Source organism: Pleurodeles waltl, chromosome 7 (genome assembly GCF_031143425.1).
Source record: "Pleurodeles waltl isolate 20211129_DDA chromosome 7, aPleWal1.hap1.20221129, whole genome shotgun sequence".
Lineage (NCBI taxonomy): Eukaryota > Metazoa > Chordata > Amphibia > Caudata > Salamandridae > Pleurodeles > Pleurodeles waltl.
The window spans coordinates 46,229,401-46,248,779 of record NC_090446.1 but is presented as its reverse complement, the minus strand read 5'-3'; the positions used below and the strand labels follow the sequence as shown (position 1 = coordinate 46,248,779).

The 19,379-nt window shown below is 44.1% G+C and overlaps 1 protein-coding gene across 6 annotated transcripts in view; it reads right to left on the bottom strand.

The window, feature by feature from the left end:
* LOC138303601 (rap1 GTPase-activating protein 1-like) overlaps window positions 1–19,379 on the bottom strand; it is a 256,978-nt gene that overhangs the window by 43,351 nt on the left and 194,248 nt on the right. For 5 of the 6 annotated variants that reach the window (XM_069242891.1, XM_069242892.1, XM_069242887.1 and 2 more), the window contains 2 exons: window positions 11,692–11,829; window positions 9,642–9,745 (listed from right to left, as the gene is read on the bottom strand). In XM_069242891.1, coding sequence (XP_069098992.1) covers window positions 9,642–9,745; window positions 11,692–11,829 — 242 coding nt within the window. The remainder of the gene's footprint in view (window positions 1–9,641; window positions 9,746–11,691; window positions 11,830–19,379) is intronic. The other variant, XM_069242890.1, reaches the window with a different exon arrangement.

Below are 19,379 nucleotides of genomic sequence, written 5' to 3'. Positions count from 1 at the left end.
CCGGCTCGATTACGAGCCGGCATCTGGCATCTTCGTGGGAAGGTCGTTTTCCCCTGGGCTGGCGGGCGGCCTTTTGGCGGCCGCCCGCCAGCCCAGGGGAAAACTTGAAATACCCGCCGCGTTCTTTTGACCGCGGCGCGGTATTTTGGGGGCGGAATTCTGGCGGGCGGCCTCCGCCGCCCGCCAGAATCAGAATCACCCCCAAAGTCTCATGTGTGGTTCTTCTCCGGATGGACAATGTATCGGCGGTACAGTACATAAACCGTTTAGGGGGGACGCGATCGAGAGCCTTAGCGGAACTAGCAAAGGACTTTTGGCATTTTTGTCTCCAACACCAAGTCTCGGTCACAGCAGAGTATCTTCCGGGGGCCCAGAATACTTGGGCGGATTGGAACTCCCGTTTTCTCACGGATTCCAGCGATTGGCAGTTACATCGACAGATTTTTCAGGCGATCATGACCCGTTGGGGTCCCTGCACAGTAGACCTCTTTGCGTCCAGGTGGAATGCTCATCTTCCCCTATACTTCAGCTGGCGCCCGGATCCGGGAGCGGCGGCAGTAGATGCGTTTCTCCAACATTGGGGGACACTTCAAGGTTATGCTTTCCCACCGTTTCTTCTTATCCCGCGGGTCGCAGCTCAGGTTCGCCGTCACGAGGCGACAATAGTTCTTATAACCCCCTGGTGGAGGTCTCAGGCTTGGTTCCCGACTCTGCTGGAACTCTCCTGCGAGTGCCCCCTTCGTCTCCCAGTTTTTTCCTTGCTCCTCCGGGACCCGTCGGGATTTTATCACCCCCTGGTCCTTCAGGGTCATCTCTCTCTCATAGCTTGGAAGATTTCAGGCATCGTTGGCAAGACGACCGACTTTCGCAGGAAGCTAAAAACTTAATTGCGCAGGCCTGGGCCCCTGGGACATGCAAACGATACACTTCAGCATGGAACAGATGGTCTCGTTGGTGTGTGGGCAAACACCGTGATCCCATGGGGGCCAGTATTACAGACATCATAAATTTCCTTGCAGAATTAGCGGAATCTGGTCTCGCTTATTGTACGATTAACTCTTTTCGTTCAGCTATATCTGCGGGTCACCCCCCTCTGAACAACCTCCCGGTCGGCGAACATCCCTGGATATGTAAACTTCTCAAGGGTATTAGACTCTCCAGACCTCCACAACCCAGATATGCGAATCTCTGGGATGTAAACATAGTCCTTAATCTTTTAGCCTCATGACAGGATAATCAGTATTTGTCACGGAAGGAGTTGTCTGCCAAATTAGCCATGCTTTTATGCCTCATTTCATGTAAACGTGTGTCAGATATCAGAGCTCTGGATGTATCAGCTCGTGTCTTTACTCCAGAAGGAGTCACGTTTACTATTTCTAGGAGAACAAAGAATAATACCAGGTCAGTATCCTATCCAGCTTTTCCTGATTCCCCAAAATTATGCGTGGTTAGATGTCTCAAGGTCTATGAGGAAATAACCGTGAATCATAGACCTCCAGGTGAAAATCAATTATTGATTTCCATAAAAAGACCGTTTAAGGCGGTTTCTTCTCCTTCCATTGCCAGATGGATCCGATGGATTCTGTCTGAGGCAGGTATCGATATTCAGGTTTTTGGCACCCATTGTACACAGGGAGCCATGGCCTCTAAGGCCATACAAGTGGGGGGTAGATTGGAGGACATCATGCATGCTGCGGATTGGTCTTCTGAATCTACTTTTAAAAAGTTTTACTTTAAACCAATTCATGAGGCAGCCTCACTGGTGGTGGGTAAGCTTTGAACTTGCATAATCCTCGCCTCCGGTCCTGCTATAGAATGCGAAATTTCCTAGCTATCGTGAAGGAAAGTTTCAATTCTATTAAGGACACGGAGGCGAGGATTATCCCACCCACATACTACTCTCGAGTTTTTCTGCCCACCCGAACTCTTGTATCTTCGTATGGAGGTGGTATATTTGCATGTATACCTTTATTTATTTATTTATTTATTCCTTATCTTTGCTCATGTATCTAGTTTTCTTTAAACGATGTTGATGGTCATTAGGCTTGTAATTATGATTCAAGTTTGTAAAATATGTATATTCCATACTTTATTGGCATTAGAATGCAACGTTGAGTTATCAGTTTGGGCCCTAATTTCACCGTCTTTTATAGGTTCCCAGACTACATCCAATTGACTCGAACAGGATTTCCGCAGTGAAGTCGAGGAAGTGTGTCGCAGCTGAGGATATTTATACCAGCGTGAAAGGAGGAACCTCATTGGATACTGGTTACCATGGCGGCGGCTTCATGGAACTTGTAGTTTTTCTGTTCATTTTGTGTTTAACTTTGAACTTGCTGATTAATAAAAAGTGAAGAAAGATATGCATAATCCTCGCCTCCGTGTCCTTAATAGAATTGAAACTTTCCTTCACGATAGCTAGGAAATTTCGCATTCCAGGTAACAGAAGGAGGTAGCCATACACCTGAGCGCCAACCGAACGACAAGCGAGCACCAGACAAATTCAGCCTTTGGCGGGATTCTCTGTCTCAATCTAGATGACAGCTCAGTTGTTAATTTTAAGAGACTTAAAATTTGTTCAGAAAATACTTTGAAAAACCGGTATCTTCCCAAATCTAGCTTTTAAGGAATAATATGTATGAGGGTTACAAGGACATCTTTTGCCTCACTGGGCATGTTTTGCTTTGGTTCTGACCAGATTATAGAAATGCTATCCCCTGCGAACTGGCTTTCGGGAGCGTGCGAGCACTATAGATCACGTGTTCGGACTTCAGCTTTTATTTTGGAAGCAGTTGCTCTAGGGGTTCGCCCACTCCACGTGGTATTTGATGATCTATATCTGCGGTCCACTTGGACACTCTGTCAGGCGCTAACTAGGGATTCCCCAATTTCTTTTGGATATAATTATTAGGTTCCTTGAGCCCAGTTATGCAGACTCAAGATGAGGCCAATTGGACGAATTGACCGATTCATCCCTGCTACTGGTCGGGTCAGGCTGGGCGGCATCCTTGCCCCTACTCTCGTCACACTGTGTACTGAGTATCTGGTTCCTACCTGGACCAATGCGAGAATGATGCACCAAGCCTGACCACCGGTAGGGTCCCTGCTCTCATGTTTGCAGACAACATGATTTTACTCTCCTAGTCATCAATGGGTTTCCAAAAAGTAGTAGACCATCTTGATTGTTTCTGAAGTCAGAGGGGATTTGAGATCAATGTAGGTAAAGCTAGGTGCAGGGGGTTACCCCTGTCATTCCACAAGCCCTAATCCCAGGTTAAGGGAAACCCCCCTGCAGCGGGTGCGTACATTTGATTATCTAGAGATCACGCTTACACAGGAGCTTGACTGGCATACTCACATTGCACAGTGCAGGGTTCAACTCAGTCAGCGAGGGAAATAGTGATCATGCATCGAGGCACCCAATTCCTTCCCATTGTCCCACTACTCCAAGTCTACCAACTAGGAGCAGCTCCGTATGAGGCAGAGTTATGGGCTCATAGGGACGTCGACTGCTTGATGTCAGTCAAAAACTGATATTTGCACCAATGGTCGTCCCCATTAGCACCTCCCTTCTCCCTCTTAGACTGGACATGGGCCTCAGACCACTCTCAAATGCGATTGGAGTGAGACCCATCTTGTATTGGAGAAGGGCATGGGCAACGTCTGAGCTACTCATACCAACAGATTACCAAGAGAATAATTTACTGGTCTTGAGGAAAGCCGATGACCTTTGGGCATAAGTAAGCTGAAACATGTCAACCTTTTGACCTTTTTCATGCCGCGCTAAATTTGCAAAGTGGTGTAATGCATGCATTGTGCCACTTTGTAAACACTTGGGCCAAACTATGCCTGCGCCAGTCATAATGTATGCAAGGGACGGCGTTCCCACGTTAGGAGGCCCAGAAAAATAACACAGTGGAATCTGTGAGATTTCACTGCATCATTTTTTGCATCATTTTTAACTCCTGCTCAGTGCAGGCGTTAAATTGAGGCACACCATTGTCTATAATGGGCCTCTGTGTACTTTGCAACATTAGCGCCAACGCTAATGCTGCAAAGTGCCACAATAGAGTCTGAAATTATGACACTGTTGACCCTAATGTGCGCCATGGTGTACCTTATCATTAATACAGAGCATGTGGTGGCGTTAGGAGGACGCAATGGGGCGCAAGAAAAGTGGCGCTCCTTGTAAAGAACCATCGCTTTTCTTAAATCTGGCCCTAAACGTCCTAAGCACATCTCACACTGTTTCACCTTGCCCCGGTCCCTGTTTATAATAAACAATAGCATTTCCAGGGATTGGAGACAATTTTAATTCACTTTATGCACCGATCCCACCATGTCTCTTCTGAGAAGACTCTACCTCCGCATGGAGACGAGACCTTATGATGATGCAACTGACTACTAGTGCTCTGGTGGAGGAAATGTACCTGTGAAGAAAAGCAGACCTTGGGGACCTCAATACTATTTCAAGAAGAGACTCTAGCTCCTTAAGAATGATGTGGGTGCACTGCCATCAATTTTTTTCCCCAATTTCTAGATCATCCACCAAATACAACTAACGGGCTGCAGAAGATGAGAAGCGTGCAGGGGCAGCCTATGTTGGGTCCTTTAACCCAGTGTTCCCCAACCCCCGGGCCGCGGACTGGTGCCGGTCCGTGGATCAATCGGCACCGGGCCGCCCCACTGTGGCGGGCGGTAAATGTTTGATAATTTTTCCGTGGCCCGCTTGTCACACAATGGGATAAGCGGGCCACGGAAAAATGATCAAACATTTACCGGTCCGCGGCGATAAAAAGGTTGGACAACACTGCTTTAACCGATGCCTTCATTAGGGTGAATTTGAGGAACAGCAGATTCTAGATGAGATCGAACTGGCAGCTGCCAGGTAGCACTTTTCACATTTCGATATGAGACTGACCAGTTACTACCCAGTGGGCAAGTAACTTAATATCAGGAGATTGGTTGTGCCCCTCCTGTGGAGAGCATAAAGAAATGATGGAGCGCACCATATTTTTTGCCCAGCTTAGCTGAGCAATATGAAAAAATGGATTATGCACTTTGACGGAACTTAGGTGCCAGGGAACACAAGGAGGCATTAAGAACTTTGAAGTCAGACACCAGTCAATGCATATTTTTTGCAGTCGCGTGGTGTTTTTTGTCAATGTGGAGAGTAAGGCAGAAGCAGAGTACTTAGCAAGTAGAATCTGACATCATCGTGGTACCGCTTGTGCACTAAAGGCCTCATTTACAAGCGGCCTGTGCCATCGGTGCATCACTTTTTTTGATGCACCTGTGGTGGAAGCCGTTCAGGGCCATAACTACAAGGCCACGCAAAGCCACTTTGTGTGGCTTTACATGGCTTTGTAGATAAGGTCCCCTTTCACGCAGGACTCTGCATGAAAGGGGCGTTCCATAGTGTTGCTGTGTGTGTTCCCATGCAAAACCCAAGGAATCTGACGCATTCCCAGATTTACAAGGTTTCATAAACCAGAGAATGTGTCAGTTTCGAACACCACCCCAGCGTGGCGTGAGGGTGGCACAACCGGGAGCAATAACATTATTTCTTTCTGTTTTTAACTCTTTCTCTGTGTGCTGCATTCTGCAGCACATATGGAAGGAGGAAAATGCCTCTTGTGATTGTTTTTGTACAGGAAGGTATCCCTTCCTGCACAAAAACAATCCCCGCAACAAAGGCACCCTTGCACCATTGTGCATGGGTGCCTGCATTGGTGCTTGGCAGCAATTTGTGGGCCAGTGTGGGGGACAAGGTCAGGAATGCACTGTATCTTGTAAACATTGTGCATTCCTGCCCTTTTGTTGTGATGCAGGGCAGCGCAGCAAAAAAGCTTGTGACGCTGCCCTGCGCTAAACGTTTGTGAATGAGGCCCTAAATGTCTCTATCTGCCATACATCATAGCAACTCATCTGAGCGAGGACATTTCTTAAGGTCATGGTATCCTTACTTTGACACTCGTACCGTTTTTTTTTATCCTCCAGGAACAAATCTTTTAATGTATGCATTTTAAGGCACTGGATTTAAATATTTATTGCATTCTTAATTCACTCTAAGTAGATTTTATTGTTATGACTGTTTTATTATGTACTTTTATGGCAAATTGCAGAAATAAAGATTTGATCATGAAGTTCTATCTTTCTCTGAGGTTTTCATAGCTCTTATGTCAAGATGGCGCAGGACTTTGCTATATCGCTGATAATATGTGCAGAGAGATATTGCTAGAGTTTCTGATATTTACAGAACTGCATTGAATGCCTGTGTGATGGCGTGCTCCATATATGCTGCTATGCTTTATGTAGCACTAGCACCCCAGGTCACCCTACTGGTAATCTGGAACCCATAGTAGATTGTCCCTCTTCTAATCTGGAGAATCCAGTTGTCCCTTGTTAGAAATGGGGTCTCTAGTTGGCAGAGGTAATCACCTTTGTCCAAGTAGGCACCACAATCCTCATCAGGGTAAGTCTCACACAGTCCAAATTATCCTATGTCCATCCTGTGGTTGCTTGGCACTGAGCAGTCAGGCTTAACTTAGAAGGCAATGTGTAAAGTATTTCTGCAATAAATCATGCAATAACACAGTGAAAATGCCACAAAAAGACACCACACAAATTTAGGAAAATATAAGATATTTATCTGATTAAATTAAGGTCAAATCGATCAGGATTTCATAAGTACCAGTTGAAATATTGCTTTTGCAGTGAAAAGAAGAGTCTTAGTTCATAAAAAATCAACAAATGTCTCTTGCAAGAACAAAGTATCTGGTATGCGTCAAAATTACATGCACGGAGGCCGCAGAGGAGGAGATGCGTGGAAAATAAAGGGTGTGCGTCAGATTTCTGGATGCACACAGATGATGCGTTGATCGTTTTCCACGCGTCAAGGGCTTTGCATCAAATTCTGGCACACAGGCTTGAATCATCTTTGCGATGCAGGGTCTTTTGACACCCAGGGACGATGCGTGGAAATCCTGGGCATGCAGGACGACGTCACAGATGCTGTGTCGATCCAGTGGGTGATTCATTGGAGTTTCTGTCACAGGGCAGGCGCTGCGTCGATTCCTCACGCAGGAAGTCAGGCTGCGTCGTACCAGCACGGCTATGCGTCGATACGGTGGGCAGGGAGTCGAAGGTCCAGTCGCAACTCTGATGCTGCGTCAATCTCCACTCAGGGAGCCGGGCTGCGTTGTTCCGGGGCGGGGGTGCAGTGATTTTTTCATCGCTAGGCAGGCTGTGTGTCGATTCTGGCAGGCTGTGCATCTTCTCAGCAGAGCCTGAGGCCAGCAAAGCAGCAGGGCAACAGCAAGGCAGCAGTCCTTCACAGCAAAGCAGTCCAGGTGAGTCCTTTGGGCAGCCAAGCAACTCCTCTTGGCAGGTGCAGGATCTAGTTCAAAGTGTCTGTCCCAGGAAGTGTCTAAATCGGTAGGGTCAGGGTCCCAGTTTGCATACCCAAAAGTGCCTTTGAAGTTGGAGAGACTTCAAAGAATGGTTATGAAGTGCACAGGGTCCCCTTTCAGTACTACCCTTTCTGCCAGGGTCCCAGTAGTGGGGTTTGGCAGTCCATTGTGTGAGGGCAGGCAACTGTCCTTTGAAATGTAAGTGTCAGGCCCTCCACCGTTCCAGCCCAGGAAGACCCATTCAGTATGCAGATGTGTGCAGGTGTGACTGAGCATCCTGTGTTTGTTGTTGTCTGGGTGAAATGCACAAGGGAGCTGTCAACCCGCCCAGCCCAAACGTGGATTGTAGAGAGGCTGGAAGGCACAGAAGGAATTAAGTGCAGATAAATACTCACTTTTTAAAAGTAGTATTTCTAAAATACTTCAAAACACAAGGGGGGGAAAAAAGGGAGAATTGGGCGGTCCCACATCCGGGACCGCGAACCCCAGGGTAGGTGCTACGGAGGACTTCGGCTACTTGAAAAATTTTCGGTAAGCCAGGCAAGAGGCCAGCGTGATCCCATGGAACCTGTTCTTTCAGTAAAGAGGGGTGACTAGTAGGAAAGAGAAGCCAGTCCGGCTTGACCTCAGTAAGTGACTGATGACGCCTTGACTGTGTACGATAGTCAGCAGGAGTATAGGTATATTGATATTTTGAGAGTGATTTCTTGATTTAGTAGGTCCTGAAGAAGCGTCACTGGATCCTGTTGGACCATCACAGACGCGAAACATGTCGACCGCATACTAATGAGGAGTGGATTATTTCCACCATCCTCTTTTCTTAAATGTTTTGTGTGAGTGTCCGAGCATTACCTCTGTTTCCACTCCCTACATTTTTTTATTTTTGACCATCTCCCAATAGCAAACAATAAATCATTGAGTGAGGGATTTGAGCCAATTTTATCCTTATCTTTCTCTCTCTTGTGGATTTGTTCTTTTCTCAGATCCATATTAGGTCCCACGGCATCATCGACTATATAAAAAGATCTCCGGCAAAGAGCCCCCCCTCGGGGGGTGCCCGTCAGACATTGCAGCGCCGGTCTGACGAGGAGCTGTCCGATGATGAAGCATGACACCAACCAAGGTGTGTGAGGACCATTGCTCCTGAATTTCAGGACTCCTTTTCTTTCCTCTTATTCGGAACAGTGTACCACTTTATATTTGCGTATTTCTAAAATAGTCATATCAAATCCAACTTCACCAATAAGCAGGATTTTGTATTACCATTCTGGACTTACTAAATATGACCTGTTTACCTCTTTCTGATCAGAATTTACCACTCAAACAGTATATGAGGGTAGCCCTAATGTTAGCCTATGAAAGGAGCAGGCCTCCCAGCAGTGGAAAACGAATTTAGGAGTTTTCTTCTACCAGAACATACAAAACACATAGGTAAATGTCCTGCTTTTTCCCTACACTGCACCCTGCCCTATGAGTTACCTAGGGCCTACCATAGGGGTGACGTATATGTAGAAAAAAGAGAGTATAAGGCTTGTGAAGTACTTTTAAACACCAAGTCGAAGTGGCAGTGAATCTGCACACACAGGCCTTGCAGTGTCATGCCTGAGACATGGTTAAGGGGCTACTTATGTGGGTGGCACAACCAGTGCTTCATGTCAACTAGTAGCATTCAAACTAAAGACCCTGGGCACATGTAGTGCACTTTACTAGGGACTTACAAGTAGATCAAATATGCCAATTAGGTATGAACCAATGTTACCATGTTTTAATGGAGAGAGCATAGGCACTTTAGCACTGGTTAGCAGTGGTAAAAAGTGCAGAGTCCTAAAACCAGCCAAAACAGTGTAAAAAAATGGAGGGAGGCAGGCAAAAAGTTGGGGGTGACCACCCTAAGGCTGTAAGGTTTAACATCCCTCCTTTGCGTCTTAAATTGTACTTTGTCAAGGATCAGGCCCAGGCACTCTCTACCACAGCTCTCCCTGCAAGTCTGGATTGGGATTAACTTTGGTTTCAGGAAGGCCTTTTCCATTCCTGACTTTAAAGTGAGCTATGAAATCTTTGTTTTTACTCCTATTGTTTTATAAATTTCAATTGCCTTCTCATTGTTTAAAAATAATATCTAATCGTTTTTTGATTTTCCTAATATTTGTGCTACCTGACCCCTCCTGTACCCAAAAAGGTAAATCTAGACCTGTGGAGAACAGGAGAGTAAAATCAGGATTCTCCTACCTTCCCTCCTCCTGGATGTTCTCGATGCCAATGGCGCTGCTCCGCCTTCCACGCAGGCGGCTCCCCCTGGACCGTGATGGGCTTCTGCTGGGGAGGGCGAAGGACTACACACAAGAAAACAGGAAATGAAGTGCAAGGATTACCCAAGGCAACCAGAGGACACATGTTGAAGTTAGATTTTTCACACTGTAATTCAAGCCATCCAGCCTAGGTCCAGTAATGCTGGTAACATGACAGATGTTCAGAATAACCAGGTAAGACTTTTTTCATGTAATTTAAATGGATTCATTTTCATAGTCTGTTGTTATCCTGAAAATGTGTTATCCATTAGGAGGTTTCGGGCCATGTGGTGAATGATCCATTTAAAAGGATCAAACCTGTTCAAGGTCCTTAACCAAGTGAGAACAATTATCCAGATGTGGAAAAATATGCCAGTGTCACTGCTGCCTGTTTCTGGATCCAGACACCATGGCGGAAACCTGCATCAAGAACCCGGCACAGTTTTCTTCAATAAAAAAAGGCCATTTGCCTGTACAGATCACATTGTGATATCATTGCAACGTAGTTTAACTGTCTCTCTATTGGTCAGAATCTAAATGTGTATGGCTGCTCCCAGAATTTTGCCACTCAATATTCAATCCATTGTGAAGGGTATGGCCAATCACTTCATGTTCAGACCAGCCACACCTGTTGCTTGGCAACAGGATTTGGTAACAGACGAATGTGATTGTCTAGAGCCATGTGACTATGGGTCTCAACATAGCTCTGCCATAATGGAACATTGATCTCAAATTTAGAGTTATGGGTAGAGCTCTGGTTCTGATGGAGAATCTTCAGCTGGCTCTGTGGTACGGAGCATCCTGTTGATGACTTTCCAAATACAGAAGACTTGCCTTATGTACAACCGACCTTTCAAAGCTATTACATACATGTTTTCCTGTCTACGACCATCATGCATATGATGCTGGTACTGGCAGAAAAAATAACAGTGGCCCCTCGTGCTGAGAGAAAACCCTCACGTGCATCAAGGACATTGATCTTTCATTAATTTTTCATTTTCCAAAAGCAATGCCCTGTTGTGTGGAGTATGTCTTTAGGAAACCATCCCATGTTGTCATACATGACGGGCAGGCCAGGATGGTTTGTGGGACCACAACCTCAAAAGTTTTACTTAACTATTCGAAGTGCTTATTTATGGTTTAAAAACCCACAGACCAGTTTTGCAGCAATACCTTTTGGACAGCTACAATTAATCTTTTCCTAGATGTGCCTTCTACTGTGGTCTGTGGCCCCTATTGTTCAATATATTAATGTTAAATCAGGTCAGTACCATAGTAAGAGAATCAGAGCTATGCCCATTCAGCTTAGAAGTTCTGCAGCACCTTTCTTAAGATCTTCTCCTATCTGCGACAGGACAGACAAGGCCCTTTGGCTGCTGACCTCCACAATGGAATGTGGTGCGCTAAGGGTTTCAGTGTGTGTGAATGCAGGTGGCATGTAGATATAGGGATCAAGTCATTGAGCATGCATTGGCCTTTTCAGCCTATTTCTCTCTAAGATTCAGAAATACAGAGGCTGCAGACTTTAGGTCTCAGCTTTGATTTTCAGAGCACAGACTTCCCATACATGCCAAAATGAGAACCAACAAGGTTGTATAGTTTGGGCATGTTTGGTCCACACAATGCATTACTAGTCTCTCAGTTGAATTCATCTGCTCTTCATGTGTTGCACACAAGATGGCCTCTTCTTGCTAATGTTCTATGTATGCGGTGCTGTATATACATACACTCAAATACCATATCAAGAGCTACTGAGGTGATTTAAGAATTCATATTGAAGTTGGATGGTGGGAATGACCAGGGGGGCTTGGAAGCTTGGACGGTACACATCACGTTCGGAAGCAGTAGCTTTAAAGCTTTAAAGCAGCCATGTGGTGAAAGTCTGGAGAGACACCCGACTACAAAGGGATAGGTGCATGCCCAACATCAAAGGAAGTAAGGGCTACAATGAGGCATGGAAAATCACAAGTGGGTGCAACGGAAAGACTTACCGCAGCAATGGCCTTAGGTCCCTCTGCAACACTGTGGGTGAGGACAAGGCTGGCCACTGCTGGACGGGACTGAGAAGGGGGCTTCTTTAGGGCGATCCCCAGCGTATCTAAGCTCTGACTGCGTCCACGGATTACTCGCTGGACAAACATAAGAAGAGACAGACAGACATACAGACATGTAGGAAGAAAGCACCAAAAGTTGGAAGTGGGGGGAAGGAGATGGGGAATGTTTGACCAAGAGAGACAAATACATTTAGAGAAGAACAAACCACATGGGAATAGAACAGACAGCTGAGTAAGACAGACACACAGATATATACAACACACAAAGGGACAGCAGTAGTAAGAAAGGAGATTCTATCTCAGTGATATCACAGGTGTATCCATGCTCTCCCTGGATGAGTAAGAGAGACAAACTTGGCAAAGAGAAATAAAAACGATGGAAACATAATTAACCCTAAAAGAATAGTATGGTTGTGAAGAGTGAGTGAGAAAAGGAGATGCTTGCACTGCAGATAATAAGGAAGTGTGAGAGAATGGTACAGAGGGAAAGGGGGAGAAGTAGACATAGAACAAGAAAGAGAGATGTTCAGACAAGTTCTCTCCAGAAACAGTGTAGGAGACTGATACTTTGGCCTCAACGGCTGCTCACATGCGCAAGAGGGGAGAAGCCACTCATTGAGTTTTTCAACATTGTGCTTGATGGAAGAAAGGAGCAAGGGCAGAGAGACAAAGTGAAAAGAGGAGAGACAGAGGGAAGTCACAGATACACATGGGAGGATATCATCACAGAGAATGTGGAGGGACAAATTAGGAGACATGAAGAGAAACCCCTCATAGACCCCATTTAAAAAACTCTTATTAGGATAATTTATAATTAAAGTTAGTGCCCAGCCTTCATTTTCCATGTTAATGCATTGGATAAAGTTGGTATTGAAGATGTTAACAATATAATAAATGTACAATTTTAAACAAAATGTGAACAGAATGCTGGTTAGATCCATCGGCTGAAGGCCAAGTAAGAACCTTTAAGAGATGGAGGTGTTGATAGACTAGCACATCCCCAGTTACCATCCTGAAGTCAAGGTTGGCTTGACATGCCACACAATCCACTTCCAATTAAAATTCAATCAGAAGGATTGGTCAAGTAATGAAACTGCTGAGTCAGCAATTCTGGAATGGCTTTGGTATACTGGGAAAATCTTGCAGCTCTTCAAGGAGGCTTTCAGAACCAAGCCAATCACTGAGTACAGTGCTTTCCCCTATGAAAGGGTCCAGCCCCACCAACTGTACTAAGGTCTCAACAAAAACAGAAACAGCAAGGTCAGGCAGAGGTCATCAGACCCCAGGACAAGAATTGGACAACACAGTGGTGCCTTGGAAGACACAGCTTGAGCTTTACCTACAGAAAGTTAAGGAATCTGACATGTCTCACTCTTCACAAAACCAAATACATTAAAAAGTGACTAAAGATACACATGTTGTAAAGAAGCAAACACAATTCTACTATTTAGGAAAACATATGCAGCTGAGATGACACATAAAGCGAGCAAGAGATAGAAAAACTGACCACTGAGAAAAATATTGATAGTGGCAATAGGACATACAGCCCGTGTAACACAAGAAGGTGAAAGGATGACAGAACATAGACTTTGCCAGGTAAAGAGATTATTTCCCTGTAGAGAAAATCTCATTCAATTGATAGATGTGGTTTTACCAATTCGCAAGCACAATGCAATCTACATATGCAGTTCCCAGAGAGATTGTAAAATACAACACTGTAGTGTAGACCTACAACAAGAAGAGAAATGTCACATATTCTCTCACTGCAACAATCCCATGGTACCCTTTGATTTAGCCTGTTTTGGGCCTGTGGCAGGACTCCTCTAACACTAAACATATCCCGTTCTTGTGCTTAAATTAAACCGTAATGAAAGTAGGCTTTGAACAGACCCACATCCTCATTATTTTTAGTGCAACAGTTGTTGTAGTGCAATCCTAAGAATTTGGTGGCAGCCTCATTCAGAAATAAATTTCTTGTTTAGTGTAAACCAGATTTAACACCTACCTCCCCAGATCTACAGCAGTCAGAAGTGACGGCCTAGTGTTCGTGCTCCTGCCTCTGATTTGTGACATAGGATTTGATTCCTAGCAGGTAACATAGGGAAAAATATTTTTTTGTGCAATCGGTATCCCTCTTGACAAAAAATCACATGCTCCTTTAAACACCATACTCATTGTACTCTGCTACCCAAGATACAGATGGTTAAAATTCCTGAATAGTTCAAAAGCACAAAGGTGTATTGCAGCGTCTATATTTTGGTGTCGCCTAAAGACAGTTTTTAGCTGTTTGCTGTCAAAAAACAATTTGGACAGTCAGTTCTTACTGTGGGCTTTGGATCAGCACATTGCTTACCATTGGTTTGCATTGTTGTCAATCTCATTTACTTGCCTCTTACTCAATGGCTTTCCTATCTATTCTTGTGTTTGTCCCTCCTCTTTTGACAGGATGATTTGTATCCATTCACGGCTCCACATCGAGGAATTCTTTTTTTATATTGCTATCAGCACTCTATGGAAGTGCATGTGTGCCCTATCCGCTGTGTGGTGCATCCCCCTCGCATACCCAACCCTGACTGTGCTCTTCATGTTGGTCTCATAAAGTAAGTTTGTTACATCCCCTGCTTCATTCTGCTTCACTTGTGTGTTTTTTTTATTATTTAACCTCTCCACCCACTCTCCACTGTGACATTTCATTTACTTATTAACCTCCACCCTAGTCCACTCCACAGTTGCACCTCTTACTCTTCTCGGGCTTGTGTACTTTTTACTAGTTTACTGCTGATGCATGACTGTCACTTATCATGTTCTTATTTGACTACTAGAGAAAACTGCATGCCTTCTGGCTTACTTTTGTATATGTACTTGTGTCATTACCCATGTCTCAATACCTAACCCACAAGCCCTCCCCTTTCATAACCTGGTAATAAATTGCCTGAAATTTGCCAGTCTTCTAAGCTTCCTCTACAGTGTCTCTCGACTTCACGAATTACTTGCAGGTAGTGGCATACCCCCAAACCATCTAGCAAAGTCATTTAAGTCCATGTTCTTCCACCATAAACAAATGCATGTAAGGTATTTTTCTGGGAACTTGATAACCAAAACCTAATAAATTAACCACTAATCATGGGTTCCAGGGTAGTGTTCTACTCTAGATTTTTTCAGTGCCTCGTCAGGCATAGTAGGTGTTATATAAATGCATTTACAATCCAATACAAGATATATGAGTACTCCTAAACACCGCTTCTGCATCTGCTGTGATCTTTCTCAGGTGAAAGGAAAGAACCTAATAAGAAATGCAATTTTCTGCTCCCTCTTCACCACAGCCAAAGTGTCAGGAAGGTCCTTGCTGGCAAATTTCACATTCCAGGGACGGTACCCTTGGGGAAATGCTTTGAGACAGCTGTCCAGTCATATATGTTTGATCCATGTAAGGTAGATCCCCGTTAGGGCAGTTACGTGTCTTGAGATCTAACATCAGAGGCCGTGTGTAGCACAATGGTGGCATCTTAAAGTTCAGGCTTGATTACATCATTTCAGGCTGGATAACTCCTATGCATGGTAGATCTTTCAATCCATTTCACATTGACTAAAACCCTGTATTATTCTTTGTAGTGAAATACTGCTTATGCCCTCAAGGTAGCTTCAGAAACCTGTGAGTTGTTGACATTTCAGTTTATGTGAGACTTCTCTTTTTCACCTATTGTTAAATGTGCCTTTTACACCACTCAGTTCCTCTGTAAAATGTTTATGTTGTCACTTCTACACTCTGACAACCCTCTATTAAACATTTATTAAACAGCACAGAGGATCTTCATTGCAACTTCTTGTAATACCATTATAACTTTCAAGTCTGAAACCTCATTACCTTCAGGCTAGATAACATTTGTACTTCATAAATCTTTGAGCAGAACTTCAAATACCATGTGAGATTTACTTGACCCCCCCGGATCTCTGTATATATTTTATGTGTCTATTTTATATCCACACAATCAAGTGTTGTGGGAGGTCCAACTCTGTTCTGGATGAACAGTGGCTAATAAGGCTTCAGAGCAATGGCTACTCATACCTAGAACAATCCTAGGTTTCACATATTAAGTCACTGGAATATCAAAGGACCCTGTGGCCACTCATCTAAATGGTTTTGGTGAGCACTCAATTGTGTTGGACTACCATTGAATCACATTTGTTGTCCTGGAACAAACTAGAAGTTGTTAGAGTGACAATCAGGTACCAGCACGTCTGTGGCCATTAGACGAGAACTGGCCAACATCAAATGGAAGTCCTGGGCTAAGTGTTGAGTAACACAGTGGCCCAGTGATGGAAGGCTCCTTCTTGCAGTGGAGTCTTTCTAGAAATCAATTTAATGTTTGGATGCTAGGGCTTGCAAGAGAACCACGTCCGGTAATCGCATGAGTGCTATTTTCAAACTCAATGTCAAGTAAGGGTTTTGCCTGAGATAGAAGACAGTGATCTTGACTTTAGGGAATTATAGAAACAGGCGCATTAAATTTAAGGAACATGGGTTTCTATGATGACTGCATACAGCCCCTCAACACTTTGTAGAAATGCTAAGAAAATTGCTTCTGTGCAAGTGACTGTGGTACAGAAAATGTACTTCGAGTTTGGAACTCTGACTCCAGTGTAAGCACTTTACTCTGAGTCTGCTTGTTCCAGTCCGTGCTACACTGCCAAGCCAGGCCTAAAAAACACAAAAACCCTTGTATTGTAGCATTCTAGCTTCATGCTAAGTTTGGTGTAAGCTTGTTAAACAATAGTTTTTGTGGTGAGGAGCAAAGATTCCTTTTGGAATTAAAGTGAAAAATTGTACTGTCAGATCATTTGATAGAACTGTGTCCCTATTGGATCTATATGCGCAAAATATGAACAAAAGATGCTGATCAAGACAGGAAAAGTGTCTGCCAAAGTTGGCGAAGATTTTTAAAGAAGTGCCTCATTGAAAATTAAAAGATACATTTCTATGTATTTGATACAGTGTTAGTATTGCAGAGTCTAATCCAAGTTTAGATTTGTTACAACTACTGCTCTGTACAGGTATTTTATGCTTCTAAGGAAATGTCCTTAATTCTGGCATGTCCATACAAATAAAGACTGTGAAAGTGATTTATAGATATTCTCTTTTCTCTGTCAAAATATGGTGTTAAGAATTTTTGGAATTTGATTTGAGATTGTAAAGTCATTTTTCTTTGTGAGATCAAAGAATATCAGAATGCAGACAACTCCCAATAGATGGTAGCTAAAAAAACTAATGATCTTTGAACATAGTTGACAGGAAAAAACTACAAGCTCCATTATAATTAGGATAACAAGAACTTCTGTGACGGAACACAAAATAGTAATTAATATTAACTTTGAAGCAGGGTGATGTCCTCCGACATGCTTTCTACTCTGGCATGTTTTTAAGTTTGAGGAATGAATTATCAATCAAGAAACAAAATCACACAACACAGAAATATTTGTTGAATTTGTAAGTAAGGGGATCTATCTTGTGATTTGAAGAGCCTAGTTTAGTGTTGTAATTCATACATAACTCCAACAAAAGGAGTGGGAAAATGAGGTGAATTCAACAGAACCAAAGACTATTGGCCTTATTTACGAGGCCCTAGTGGCACACTGCACCACCTCAGCTTAATTATTTTTACGTTCAAGTGGCGTTGTGTGGTGGCTCATATTTACAAGGTCACACAAAGCCACCTTGTGTGGCCTTTCATGGACTTGTAAATATGGACCCTTTCACGCATAACACTGCCTGAATGGGCCATTCCATGGGTGTTGCTGTGGGTGTTCCCACGCAACATCAGTGGAATCTGAATGAATCTGACACATTCCCAGATTTTCAAGTCTGGGAATGCGTCAGATTCCTGTGCCACCTCAGGGAAGGCGTTAAAATGGCACAATCGGGAGAAATAACATTATTTGTCCCCATTGTTTCCTCTTTCTATGTGTGCTGCATTCTGGAGGAAAACACCATTAATGGTTGTTTATGTGCAGGAGGGTGGAAGCCCCACTCAGGCATCAGCCACAATCCCTTGCAGGGTAAACCACAAAAGTAACTAAATTAACCAGGCCCCATCTCTTTCACCTGTAGTAAGAGAATTACTTGTTATCTAAGAGTTGTTTAAGAGAGTACAGATTATAGCACCATCCTACTATTCCTAAATTGAGAAGCCTATTCTTCACTCAGCCCTTCCCCCATTAATTCCTCCTCTAAGCTACCCCATTGCGGGCATCTTCCCAATATGGGGAAAAGGAAGGCTATAGATTTACCAGCACAATCCAAGGGTACTAAAATCGCAAAAAAACGCCCAAGTAGACCTTTGAATCCAGCTATACCCAATTGGTTAAACCCATTGGATGAAATAGATCTCCTAGTCAAAGAAGTTGAGTCTATGTTAGGTACACAAACAACTCTAGGGGCAACTAATTTAAAGAGAGGCCCCCCTAACGATAGGAAAATCCCAGAGTTATTTAAAAAGAAGGGGTCAAGGGATCCTACAGATACTATAATAGGGGTAGATGGAGACGGGGGCCCGCATAATTGCAAGGGCCCCCTACCGTTACCCACTTATAACATAGCGAGTTCTCCAGTATCCCAGCTGGGTCTCCCACACGTACCACATACACCAACCCTTCTACCATTGACTCCGGTGATCAAGGTGGTCCCTAGCCTATTCTGTACTAATCGTTTTGAACCTCTATTGGTAATAGAGGACTCGCCCGTGCCCACGAGTGTGCCCAAGTGCAAGTCAGTAGTTGGAAAACCCAACCCTAGTGTTATTTCACCGATCCCCCAGCTCGAGCCAGAAGGCAAAGAACCAGCAGCTAGTAGAGACAACCTGGCTACAGTTCTCCAGAGAGTTGATGAAGTTAAGGGACTGGTTTTAGTATTAATAGATCTTATGAAGAGCAATCGTGCTTGTGCTGGACTTTGTAAAGTCTGTGGGGAGGTCAGGGGGGAAGAAGTCTTCCCATTATCTGCCCCACCAATGGGGACGGAGCTAAGGGACAATTGTTGTCTCCCCACTAGAAGGGGGACAGCTCTTCTAGGGAGGGAAGACTACCGTTGTGATCCCAATATCGAAAACATGAAACCCAGGAGGTCTACAAATGTACCTAGGCACAGAGACCGTCAAGGTAGTTGGTCAAGTAATCTTACTAGTGACAGGGCCAGAGGTAGGACTAGCAAATCCGACCCACCGGAAACTGTCCAAGACTCCAGCCTTACACAACCCCCCAACAAGTCACATAAGACTCCCTCTAACAACATCACTCTCTCCCGATACAATACTGAGAGTATAGTTAATAAAGAACAGGACCTGTTTATAAGTCAGGGAACAAATAAAATCTATTTGACTAATGTTCCAAAACTATCGCCAGGGTTAGCTGAGAATCAAGCTTCCTTGATCAACAAAGTCATACATTGGATACGTTCCCGACGAAGTTGTCTCTCTGTTATTCGTTCTGACATAATATCGGCCAAGAGAAGCAGCATCACAGGGACCAATCTTGACATAATAACTATCTATTTTGAAGACAAGTATATGGTGACACAATTAATGGATTTTGATCGTCGTACCCACTTGGAACATGCAACAACCAGGGAGGGA